This window comes from Zea mays, chromosome 9 (genome assembly GCF_902167145.1).
Source record: "Zea mays cultivar B73 chromosome 9, Zm-B73-REFERENCE-NAM-5.0, whole genome shotgun sequence".
NCBI lineage: Eukaryota > Viridiplantae > Streptophyta > Magnoliopsida > Poales > Poaceae > Zea > Zea mays.
In genome coordinates, this window is record NC_050104.1 from 121,475,905 (window position 1) to 121,488,128 (window position 12,224).

The 12,224-nt window shown below is 44.3% G+C and overlaps 1 protein-coding gene across 1 annotated transcript; it reads left to right on the top strand.

Moving 5' to 3' along the window:
- Nucleotides 1–7,679: 7,679 nt before the first annotated feature.
- LOC541910 (expansin-B3) lies at nt 7,680–9,757 on the top strand. The gene is made up of 4 exons (NM_001305866.1): nt 7,680–7,937; nt 8,112–8,221; nt 8,763–8,947; nt 9,188–9,757. Exons 1-4 carry the CDS (start codon nt 7,751–7,753, stop codon nt 9,507–9,509), a joined length of 804 nt encoding a protein of 267 aa, NP_001292795.1. The 5' UTR covers nt 7,680–7,750; the 3' UTR covers nt 9,510–9,757.
- Nucleotides 9,758–12,224: the final 2,467 nt, after the last annotated feature.

Consider the following 12,224-nt stretch of genomic DNA (forward strand, 5'->3'; position numbering starts at 1 on the left):
TAGCAGGCACTCATATGCTACACTACAAGGTAGTGGCGACTTCAGATTAGCACAGCGGTACCATCTTTAAAAAATTAAGGAGTAGTACGAATGTATGATGTTTTAACATTTAAAATTCATAAAATATTTTACTCCATAGTTTAAGTCTAAACTTCGTAATGGCGATATGCAGTCCAGTTTGGATAACTAGAGGCGATTTTAAGAATCTGGATAAAGAAAAACTCAGAATCCTGGATTGCGTTCCAAACTGCTTTAGATGTTTAATAAACTTCAGATATTATTTTTATTCAACGTATCCAGAAGGCTAGGGTAGGGTGCTTGTCCCCTATGCGTCCTGAGCGCGCCACTGCGGTCTGCGCCCCTGGCCCTTTTGCCGTTGTCGCTTGTCCCTCGTTTTTCGAGAGCAGCATGGGAATTTTTTAATCCACTGCGTGTTCTCACGTTAGTTGCAGGGCTCGAAGAAGACGTGAGTGAAGAAGACCCGTGAACGAATGACTGCCGGAGGGAAGAAGACAAGTGGCGCGGCGAAGTTGAATTTCTTTTCTTTTCTTTGCTACATGCTCGTGGTCGTGGAGACAGACGCTTGGCTTTTTCCTCGTTTCTCCGGGAAAGCAGGAGTAGAACAGTGCAATTTTTATATGGTCAATGGGGCCGCGAATCCGATAACCGCGAGGTGCTTTGCCATGGCCGCCACGGAGACGGAGTTGCTTGCACTTGCACTGCGCCGGGAGGTAAGGGACCATTAACTACTAGCTAATGAATACTAGTGGTGTACTACCAGTAGTCGATGGCGGCCATTATATCGCTTACATACATCCTCCGGTGCCTATTTGTTTTTGTTTTAGACAATATTTAAATCAAACTTATTGATTTTTTTATTATAAATAATTGTTTTATTATTTAGTTTTGAAAGGTAATATTTATCTGCACCTATATTTAAAAAGTAAAATATAAATGTATTAAGAGTTTATTTCTATTTTCACGAAAAAAACATTGATCACAGTTGTATATTGGAAACACTGTCGTCATTGTTTTAAAAGACAACGAGAAATAATAAGAAACCGGAGCAAGTATAGAACTATGCAAGTGTAAGCATAATAACAACACCGAAAAAGCTGTTTCTGACCCCTTGCTTTGGCTTTACCCAAACTATTCTATCTGGCCGGATGAAACGACGACAGACAAAATATTCTATCTGGCCGGATGAAATCGTCGCAAAAGGCCGATCGAGCAAGGCGGCGCGCGATGCTTGCCGTGGATTGGGGCATCCGGAGAGGCGTTTTTTCCTCCGTTGGGCGGGCCCAGGAGACAGACACGCACCAACTGGCCGTGATTCAAGGTGCGTCTGCCTGCAGCAACCAGCTGATCAAGCAGTGGCCTCTTTGAAATCTTTAGGCGGCCCACATGGCAGCGAAAGAATACTTGGTCCGAGAGAGCTAGCGATCGACCGAGAGCATGATAAAAGTGCCCAGGCCGACTGGAGAACAAACCGAGCCGTCTCCGGCAGGGTCCACCACTACCGGTCCCCCCTAGGGCCGCGTGACTGCGTCTAGGGCGTGGGGCCTGCTTTACCCTGTGCCCCCACTCTAACGAGAAAAACTGTCTCAACGCACGCCACCCGTTGCCCTCGCCCCCACTCCTCCTCCCTCCGTCCAGAGCCTGACGGTCAGACCCGGCCACCAGTAGAGGCAGCCTTTGCGCAGCGCCCCGGTAGAGTAGAATAGTAAAAGTTGGCCGGAGCCCGGAGTGCAAGACGTGCCTGCGTGCACGCAGCGTGCGACCTCTGCGCCCATGCTCGCTAGTGAGCGTATTTATGGCGGTGGCGAGGTGGTCTCGCTGCTCCGGCGAATAAATTTTGGGCCAATTCCCCGTATGCCACTGGAAAATATACTCATTCCTTGTATGCCACTGGCCCCACATGTCATAGACACCAAAAAATATACCTATATGCCACTCAGTGGCACACAAGGGATAAGTATAAAATCTGATGGCATACCAGGAATTTTCTCATAAATTTTTGGCATCGGTGGCCGGCGGCGATCCGGATAAGTTCGCGGGGTCCTCTTAGTCCTCTCCTCTGTGCGCCACGGCACGTGAGTGCACGTTCGCGGGAATCTTAAAACTCGCATCGCATCCACGCAACTGATTACATAGCTTGCGTTTTTTTTTGGTTGCAGGCGATGTGTCGCTGACAGCGAGGTCCACGCGTGGGACCCCCTTGTTATCCGAACCATTATATAAGGGGGGAAGAAAATGCGAGCCGTTGCGCCGACGGACACGTAGCCGGAGCGGATAGGAGAGGTCGCAGCGCCGGGGGACGGTGACGGCGGATCTCTCGCGGCAGGCCGGCAGCAGGCAGCAGACAGCAGCGCTGCGCACGTACGGTCACATGGGCACCGGCATGGCGGGGGCATGTGGGGGTGGGTCCGCCCCGCCTTTCCTTGCCGCCGCGCTCGCGATGAAGGCGATGCATTATATATGAATCGAAATCATGCAGACCCCAGCCGGCTAGCCGTCCAGAAGCCCTCCTGGACCGGGCTTCTTTTCTTCGCTTTGCTTCCCGCCCTTGCTGCGCTCCGTTTCTTTTCTTTTTTCTTCCTTTTTTGTTTCAGCTGTCTTTACTTTCGGTCACGCAGCTAACGCTACACGCTTGCTCCCTTCTGCTTCCCGCCAACAATTCCTGGTGGCCCGCAAATACCATCCAAATCAGGAGCTCAAGGCTGCCACATTTCTCCCAGATTTCCGCACCGCATCCAACGAGTATAACAGCTTTGGCATGCGACCTCGTGTTCGGCTTCCAACCGATCAAATTGTTAACAAGAACGTTTCAAAGAAAAAGGAAAAATATTAACAAGACAAGCTTAAGGATGCCTTCGGTTCTTTTAGTAAAACTCGCCTCCACTCGCTGAGCCAGGATTTGAAGTCATCCAATGTGTTTGGTTGGTTTTATAGTACTGTAATATAAGACATAACCATTTTTATTAGAATCTCATAATATAAGGCATGTTTTATTTAATACGTATATCGATGTATTACTACTAGTATTGTTAAATAGAATTAAATATATTTTTTGTCTTTAAACTAGATTTAGTTACGCCTTATATACTGGAATGGAAGATTAGTAATCTTACGATTTGTGCAACATTTTTTATAACTTTTCTTGCTACCATCAAAATGAACCGGCAGGCTCATGGTCATGGGGGCTGGGCGCCTCGCAAGCAGGCCTAGACAAAATAAATCGAAACTGAATTAATCGGAACCGAAATTGAATTAACCGAAACTGAGTTAACACTTATAAATTTCGGTTTCATGTTTCAGAAAACCGAAATAACCGAGATAAATTCGGTTCTAGACCTCAGAAAATCGAGTTATCCGAAAAACAGAAATATAATAGAAGCATGATAGACCAATATAATTTTAGGCATATCTTAATATAACCTTCCCAAATCCTAAGTATATAAGCACACAACCTCTTCAAATCAATCAATCTCCAGCTCCAATAATCCTCCATCTGATCATCTACGTATTTTTGCTAAACTTTAAAATTGTGCTATTTTGTTATTTTTGCTAAACTTCGATCTATTCGGCTAGGAACCAAAATTGAACCGAAAGAATCGATACCGATTTTTTCGGTTCCGCCTATCCTGAATGCATATTTCGTTTCTAGTTTTCTAGAAACCGAATTTGTGAAAAACCGAGAAGTTGAACGGAACAGAACCGAAGAACCGAATGTCCAAGCCTACTGGCAAGCTTCTTGGGAAACTGTTTTTTAATGCGGGGATGAGATTTTTCCACGTTCGCAAGATGGGAATGGGAATGCACAATTTTTGGACTAGGATAACTTATTTAATAATTTCTTCATATATTTAAGCAAAATTGTACCAAAAGGTCAGCTTCTGTAGCATAGCAGCTTATCAATTGAACTGCTTTCTAAGCCTGAACTAAAAGTTTTTTTTAATAAGCAGAAGCTCTGCCAAGGTGAGCTGGAGCATAGAAAGATAGGGTAGATCGTGCATCATTAACCAATCATAAATCTATAGAGGTGTATGCACATAGTAGTGATTTTCTTCGCAATAGAAAAAACAAAAAATTTGCGGGTTTTGAGAAAACTCGTGTAAATTGACTAGTCTTTGTCAGCTAGAAGACACCAGATAGAAGTTCGTTTTGAAGTCGTTTATTTGAACTGCTGCAGCTGCAATCTTTAGAGACAAAGACGTTGTAGAAGTAGTAGAAACCAGTACGAATGAAAACCATGCGAACAGACTATTTTCTTTGCCCTCTGTCAATTGATGGGGCTACTGTCAGACAAGATGACCAACAAAAAATTAAGTGATATTTGACTATTTTGTAGCATCGCTCCATTCTCCGTGTCTCATATGTGCTCCATTTTCTCACGCATCGTGCCCAGTGGCGGAGCTCCATAAAATTAACGTCTCGGGCCACTCTACAAATATAATAATGTATTACTTCGTCTTTTTATTTGCCACACTTTAGTTTAAAAATGAACTAGTGAATGATAAATATTTAAAAACAGAGTAGTAACATTTAAAATATTTAAAATGAGTAAATGAGGGAGGCTGTCAGCGCTAGGCTCAATCGCTGCAAGCAGAAAGTCTTTTGGGACACATATTTAGGCTGAATGGTCGGGGCAGAGGTCGTCGCCATGCATGCACCTGCACCACAACGAAGGATATTGATCTTTTAGGGCTAGTTTTTAGGGCTAGTTTGATAACTTTATTTTCTCAGTGATTTTCATTTTTACAAGATTTTTTTTGGAAAAATATAAATTTCATAAGAAAATGGTGCTTCTAATCTAGCCCTTAGAGGTCAATGTCCTTCGATTTATAACATTGCCAGACCAAAATGTATCACAATGGAGGTCCTTAACTAGCTCCTCACCTTCTCTTTATATGAAGGATGAGTTTATGCTTTTATGACTCATTAATTGCCTTGTTCGGATCATCCTGAATAGCAAATTAACATGAAGTTGAAATTATTGATCGATGAATCGAAACAGCTGTAGGAGAGAGTCCACACGTATGATTATTAAGAGAATTGGGTTTCAAACTCATCCATTCAGTTGCACCGAACAGTAGGGTTGTTTCGTTGGTTCCCTGACCGCTGCTAACTATCTATATCAACGCATCCATACAGTTGCGCCAAACAGTTGGAAGGCTGGCTGCCGCTATATAGGCCAGACAATCACATCTAATGTCAGGCCGCCAAAATCAAACCCATGAACTCTTAACACCGGAGCCTGGACTTCAAATAGTCTTGTTTGCTGTGACTTGCTATGGCTTTAATTTAGCTGCGACTTCTACAGTATTTTGTGTCTATAGATTTCAGCTATAGCAGTTCGAACAGCTGCATGACTTGTTTGATTGAGCTATGGCTTCTGAAAAATATATGTGAGCGGGGCCTGTAAAAAACAGCTGATTTTGATGTGAGCTATGGCTTCTGTTGTCGGTGCAAGCTTCTCTGTAACTGTAAGCGTGGTCGACTGTCGGACAGCTGCGGATGAGCTCAAGAATGGGACACAGGAAGAGCAATGAAGACAAAATAATGAACCAGCTAGTGACAGGTGGATAAATTTTATAAAAAAATTGGAAACCACAACAGGTGAAAGCAAGGAAGGCTTTACATTCGTGTAGTCGTGTACCATCTCCCGCGCCTTTCACGTTTGATGAGTTGAGGGGAGTTTATTTCATTTATTTGTAAGGTGTGCCCCAGATAATAAGCAGTAGAAACGAGACTGTGTAGCGTTCCAGGAATGGGTCTGGAAGTCGCAAAACAGCGTTCCACCGTTTTAATTGAACCATCAAGCGGCTGGTATGGGGTACAGCCGTACGGGTACGGGCACATAAACTAGCCTGGCTCCCAAATAGGCCCAACTGTTCAACCCCTAGGCTTGCTATTGGGCGCCAACCATGCAACCTGAGCGCTCGAGGGCATAAGGCTCGACCGGCCCGAAACTAAACTAATACCCCAAGGCCCTGATCGAGTTTCCTCATGTACCAGCGACTGGGGCCGTCTTTAGAACCCATGAACTTTATCGTTATTTTCATGAAAAAATCGAAAACGGAAAGAACATACATTTTATCGTTATTTTCAATTCAGGGCATGTTTGGAAACCCTCAGTTTTTAATTCCAAACATACCCCTTTATGTCTCAGTTTCTATAAACTAAGGTATAAACGGATATATTTAAAACCACCTCAGTTTGTAATAAACACCGGATTTCCATTTTCTTAAAAACTAAGAAGCTAGTCTCCTCTATCTAAAACCTAATTATAAAAGTTGAGGTGGTTCTAATTTTCAAACACTATTAACCCGGTTTTTCCCCATATAAACCAGTTTCTATAAACTGGAGATAGAAATTGAATTCTTAAGGACTATGTCGCTTTCAAACAGGGCGTTAAGGTCTGTTTGGTATGGTTCCAGAGCAAAACTCCAATGAGGAGCTGGCCCAGAGCATGCCAAACACTCTAACTCCAGAGTGGTAAACTCTATAGAGTTTTTTTGGAGCTGCAGTACAAATTTTTGGAGTGCCTCTTTTGCTGCTCCGAAAACTCCAAAAAAGTAACCTAGTCATGGAGGTTTGAGTTATTTAACTGTCACTAGAGCTGAGCTGCTCCACACAGAGTTTCAGAGTAGAGCTACTCTTGGATGGAGCTGAGCCATGCCAAACACGCACTTAGGCCACATTCACTTCGCAGCGTGTGTTGACACGCCACTGCGCCTTTGTTCCAAAAATTAGTCGGACAGACAGCGAGTGAGCAACAGTGCAATGACAAGGTGTTCAGCCATTCACCCACCGTAGCTTTTCGTACGTGAAACTGAAACGGATTAGGCGCCGCTTCCAACCCATCCCAGCTCCTCTGCGTACTGCTGGCTAGGTAGAAACATGTGCATGATTCAGGGGGTTTGGTACACCAGGATCCATATGCAATGATTACCCAACAATTATAGGCCCCTCCCATGTTTGTAGACCTGTCCTCCTTCCTTCCGTGTATCCAGCGGTGCACACGAATCTCCCGCTCCTAACACTGCATACACCAGACAAGAGTGCTTATTAGGGCATGTACAACCTAGATACTGCTGCACGGTACTCCAAGTATAAGACACAACTAAAACACAACATAATATAGTGGTCATGTCTAAAACATGTGTCTTACAATATTCATTGTACCAATCAGAGCATTCAATAAATTAAAGTGATCAATCAGCTAGTCTCTTGTCTCAAACATATAGCCAAGATACTGTGTCTTTGTCAAGATACATGTCTTGAGTTTTTTTATATTCACCCCCTAGACACACTCTAAGACACAATTTAAGATACTCATTGCACATGCCCTTACGCACAGGATTAAGAACTCCCGAGAATCAGAATCCCGTGTACGAGCCGGTCCTGCCAACCCTCGATAATACACACACCGTGCGATAACTGCCAAGAGGGCGCCGTGTTAATTTTTTTTTTAGTAGTTCACTCGTGAGTCGTGACCCGAACCATCCGCTTCTCGCATGGTTTGCTCCATAGCCATGTGAGATGTGACCGCGCGCCCCTACCAAAGGCCGAACCACCACCACCTCGTCGACGGGCGCGCTGCCTTCCTTGGAGATTATTCTTTTCCAGTCTATAAATACCCCGGCCGGCAAGGTGCTCCTTCCAGATCACAGAACTCCTCCTGTCGGCCAGAGTCCTAGTAGCACTCTAGCTAGAACGAAGGTAGCTATATATCAAGATTCAAACAATGGCGTCCATCTCCTCCTCCAAGGTGCTCGCACTTGGTGCGCTCATCTTCTCCTTCCTTGTCACGTATGCCTCGTGCGCTAGACCGGTCAACTTCACAGCCTCAGACTTCACCGCCGATCCCAACTGGGAGGCTGCCAGAGCCACCTGGTACGGCGCGCCCACCGGCGCCGGCCCTGACGACGATGGTGAGTAGTGAGTACGTGTATATATAGACGACGTCGACGTCGTTTGCATTGCAAAAGGCGCAGGATCGCGTCTTTTGCTTTTGGGATGTATATATACTCTACTCTCTATACTACTGCATGCATGTCGTGCTGTTGGCCTAACGCACGGTGTCCGCCGCGTGCATTGATGTGCAGGTGGCGCGTGCGGGTTCAAGAACGTGAACCTGCCGCCCTTCTCCGCCATGACGTCGTGCGGCAACCAGCCCCTGTTCAAAGACGGCAAGGGATGTGGCTCCTGCTACCAAGTACGTATTAGCTAGCTAGCTACATTAATTGGCCAGACGAAGATCCCTTCCTTTAATTTGGTGCCGGCTGGACTTAAGCTTTGTTTGGGTACTCTAGTATTGACCTCAATTCACATGTGTTGAGGTGGATTGAAGTGTAAATTTGTTTAAGTTACACCCCAATCCACCTTAACACATGTGGATTGGGATCAATATTAGGATCCGTTCGTTTCTGCAGGATTGGACCAAGAATTGTTCTTGTTGATCAAAACTTATACAAATTAGAGAAACAATCTGGGTCGAAACAGTTCCAGTCTTCTATTCCCTATCAACCGAACGGACCCTTAGAGTATCCAAACTAGACCTTAATGGAAACGAAAAGCTCGAGCATAAGTAGTTTTTCGGTTTTTTAACCTCTAAAATTAATAGTTAGCTACTACAAATTAGTTATCATTAGTTAATACCATAGTTAATTGGTAGCTACCTAGTTCAATAGTTCATTAGCTGTCTAACTATTACCTTTCTAAATAGGGCCTAACAAATCCTCTCTTTTTTTTTCCAGATACGATGCCAGAACCACCCTGCCTGCTCCGGTAACCCGGAGACGGTGATCATCACCGACATGAACTACTACCCGGTGGCCAAGTACCACTTCGACCTTAGCGGCACGGCGTTCGGCGCCATGTCCAAGCCCGGCCGCAACGACGAGCTCCGCCACGCCGGCATCATCGACATCCAGTTCAAGAGGTGGGTGCGGCCCGGTATCGCCGTATCGTCGTCATTTGCAACTGCACATGCACTGCACGTTGCACAGCAGAACCACGAACCCACAGTCTGCAGTGCAGGCCCCACCCTGTGCTGCTGCATGTGGAGCCTCTAGCTTGTAGATCCGCACGTTATACTGTACCCGCTCCTATAAATATATAACTAATCTAGATTTTTGAGGACTCTTGTCGGACTAGACTAATGGAAACATACCACATGCAGGGTGCCCTGCAACTACCCCGGGCGGAAGGTGACGTTCCACGTGGAGGAGGGCTCGAACGCCGTCTACCTGGCGGTGCTCGTCGAGTTCGAGGACGGCGACGGCGACGTGGTGCAGGTGGACCTCATGGAGGCCAACTCCGGCTACTGGACGCCGATGCGCGAGTCCTGGGGGTCCATCTGGAGGCTGGACGCCAACCACAGGCTACAGGCGCCCTTCTCGCTGCGCGTCACCAACGAGTCCGGCAGGAAGCTGGTGGCCACTCGGGTCATCCCTGCCAACTGGGCGCCCAACACCTACTACCGCTCCATCATTCAGTACTAGCTCTCTGCTACTGCGCCTCGACCGATTCGGTGTCATTTGGCTTCATTTGAACTGTATGTAATTGTATCTTCACGTGCACAGGATTACGGTGCCTTAACTAGTTAGTCAGTGAGACGTCAAGAATGACAGTAGGAGATGGATGAGGAAGCAAGTTTGGATGTGTGCTTCCTCTCTTACGTTACTGTCAATGCATGAATTAACGTGATCAAAATTATAAATTATAAGCAGCTTCTGAGCTGCATTCAGCACGTCCTGTTCCCACATGCCCATTTTTGATGTGGCTCTCGTTGATTATATATCCTGGAGAGCAGTTGAGGGGAATCTGATCTGGGCGCCCTTCCTTAACGCGTCAGTAAGCATACGGCGGACGACCATCTTCGACCGTCCTCTCTCGTTCCCATCCGCTCCTTCACTATCTACCTCAGCTCGACGTCTAGGCCACCTTTAACCAATCAACCTCACCACCGATCACCCACCCGCATTGCTCCTAGCTTTCTTATTCTTAGCTAATAATAGTCAACTATTATTGTTGACGACTCTTCGTCTCTAAGAGTGTGAATGAATAATTCCCTATTATTTAGGGATGGCTTCTCATTCTCTCATTCCATTCCCACGAAAACTCGTGGAGAAGTTTTTTCTTCCATCTCCATCCCCACACATGAAATTTATCCTCGCAGAGAACTCGTCCCTATTACTTAATGCAACATTTAAAAGGCAAATACGAATTAACTATATATATCAAATCAATATAAATTAAACAAACAAGATTTAAAATTACAATATTTAGTAGAAAAGGGAGCCCCCTCCATCGATCTCTTTCACTAGGGCTTGGGTTGAAGTTTGTCTTGGCTTAGGCCTCCCCATTGTCCTCTAGGATGAGGATTAAGGCACTAAAATCTCTTCTCCTAATTAATGTATGATAAGCTTGGTTTTGCTTGATCTACTATCCTAGGTCATATCTTTGGAATCCCCATGGTGGAATGATAAATAGTAGTGCCTAGATGATATGATTATAGTTTGGTTGGCCACATTTGACACACTTAATTTAGGGTTCCTATGCAAAAGTCAGCCAGTCCTAGTTGCAATGTTGTCTATCCGCCCTTTCCGCCAGGTTTGGTTGTAGGTCGGCTAGCCCAGGTTTTGATCAATGAACCTCAAATCAAGCTTGCTTCAAATATGGTATTTGTTCATAATTAGATCCTAAGACCATATCTATTCAATGCCCTTTATCTATGTTAACTAGCAATTGATTCTTCTTTTAGGCTATCTCCAACAGCTTATCCATCTCTATACTCATATTCAAACTTCCAGGACCGTTCCTTACTTTTCAGGGGCCCAGTGCAAAATCTGATATGGAGGGCCCATCCACACACAAATATATATAATTATACATACAATATCGAATATTTGACGTATAAAAATTATTATTCACTGTTTTTTATGTTTATAAGATAACAAATGTAAAATATAGCCAAAAACACTTACTTCTTATCTGATATCATTAAAAATATCTTCTAACATTTTGTGATACAAAGTCATCGCTTATATCATTGAGATCAATTTCATCCAACAACTTTTTTCGATATATAGAATCGCTAAGCCATTTAACCTCGCTTAAATTATTGTTGACCATAAATAGTTCACAAAAATATTTCAATTTTAAAAAGCTTCTCTCTGCCGATGCAACCATCATGTGTATAGTAAATAATACTCTCTCTATGCCAAAATAAAATTCATTTTGCTTCTTTAGTGGATTCATCATCATCTAGTTGAATATAAACATAAAAATCAAGAGCTAAAACAAATACTATTTTGAAACGGATGGAGTATTCGATAAGCAATTAAGACATTAGTTTAACAATCTAAACGAGACTGGTTGATAGCGCTTCGCTCTTTGCGTATTTGTGTATAGAATAGATAGATTTACCAGGAAAAGGTGCTAGCGTTTAGTGGCTAGGGGACCCTCTGATTTTGGGGGCCCGGTCCGGCCGCACCCTCGGCACCCCCACAAGTACGGCCCTGCAAACTTCACTCTGTAACAATGTAATATATAGTGCAAAACAGTCTTTTAGGTGATCATATGCATAAACTCCTAAACAGCCTTAAAATGCGTTTTACATGGCTTTTCGTGGCTGCACCTTCTACACTTCATACTGCAGTAGCAGTACTATTCAGAAGAGTCGTTTTTCTCTCTTCGTGAATATGAAGTCATAGCCTTCGGCTTTTCTAGCACTCGTAGCATACAGGTAGAGCACTAAGGAGCCTTACCAAATGGAGCCTTATAAGTTAGAAGAAGTCCGATCCATTGTCGCAGATTTGCCAACCCAGCCTGGCAGCCTTAGAAACCGGAAAGCAACATAACCATAGTTCCAACAACGGTCAAAACTAGGGATAGCCGGATCCCGGATGGCAACAGACCGAATTTGGATCGGATTTGTAAATATCCGCTCGTAATTATATCTGCGACCGCAACCAATATCCATCTGAGATTATACCCGCAGATAGAATTTTATATCCATGTCCATGTCCATCGGATTTCAGAGATGAGTTTTTGGATATCCATCGGATATGACAGACACAATCATTTTTCAACAATTCAATAGCATCATTAATCAAATTCTCCTAATTCACCATCATACACAATTAAAACTTAATAAAAGAATTATTATGTGCATGCGGGCTGTGATTAGGGGCACTAGAGCTTGGAAGGGCTAG

What these genes read in the sequence shown, in the direction of transcription:
- LOC541910 (NM_001305866.1), top strand. Translation starts at nt 7,751, where the DNA reads ATGGCGTCCATCTCCTCCTCCAAGGTGCTCGCACTTGGTGCGCTCATC. An exon ending in CGCCGGCCCTGACGACGATG is followed by an intron (nt 7,938 to 8,111) that starts GTGAGTAGTGAG and finishes ATTGATGTGCAG; the next exon opens with GTGGCGCGTGCGGGTTCAAG. An exon ending in GATGTGGCTCCTGCTACCAA is followed by an intron (nt 8,222 to 8,762) that starts GTACGTATTAGC and finishes TTTTTTTTCCAG; the next exon opens with ATACGATGCCAGAACCACCC.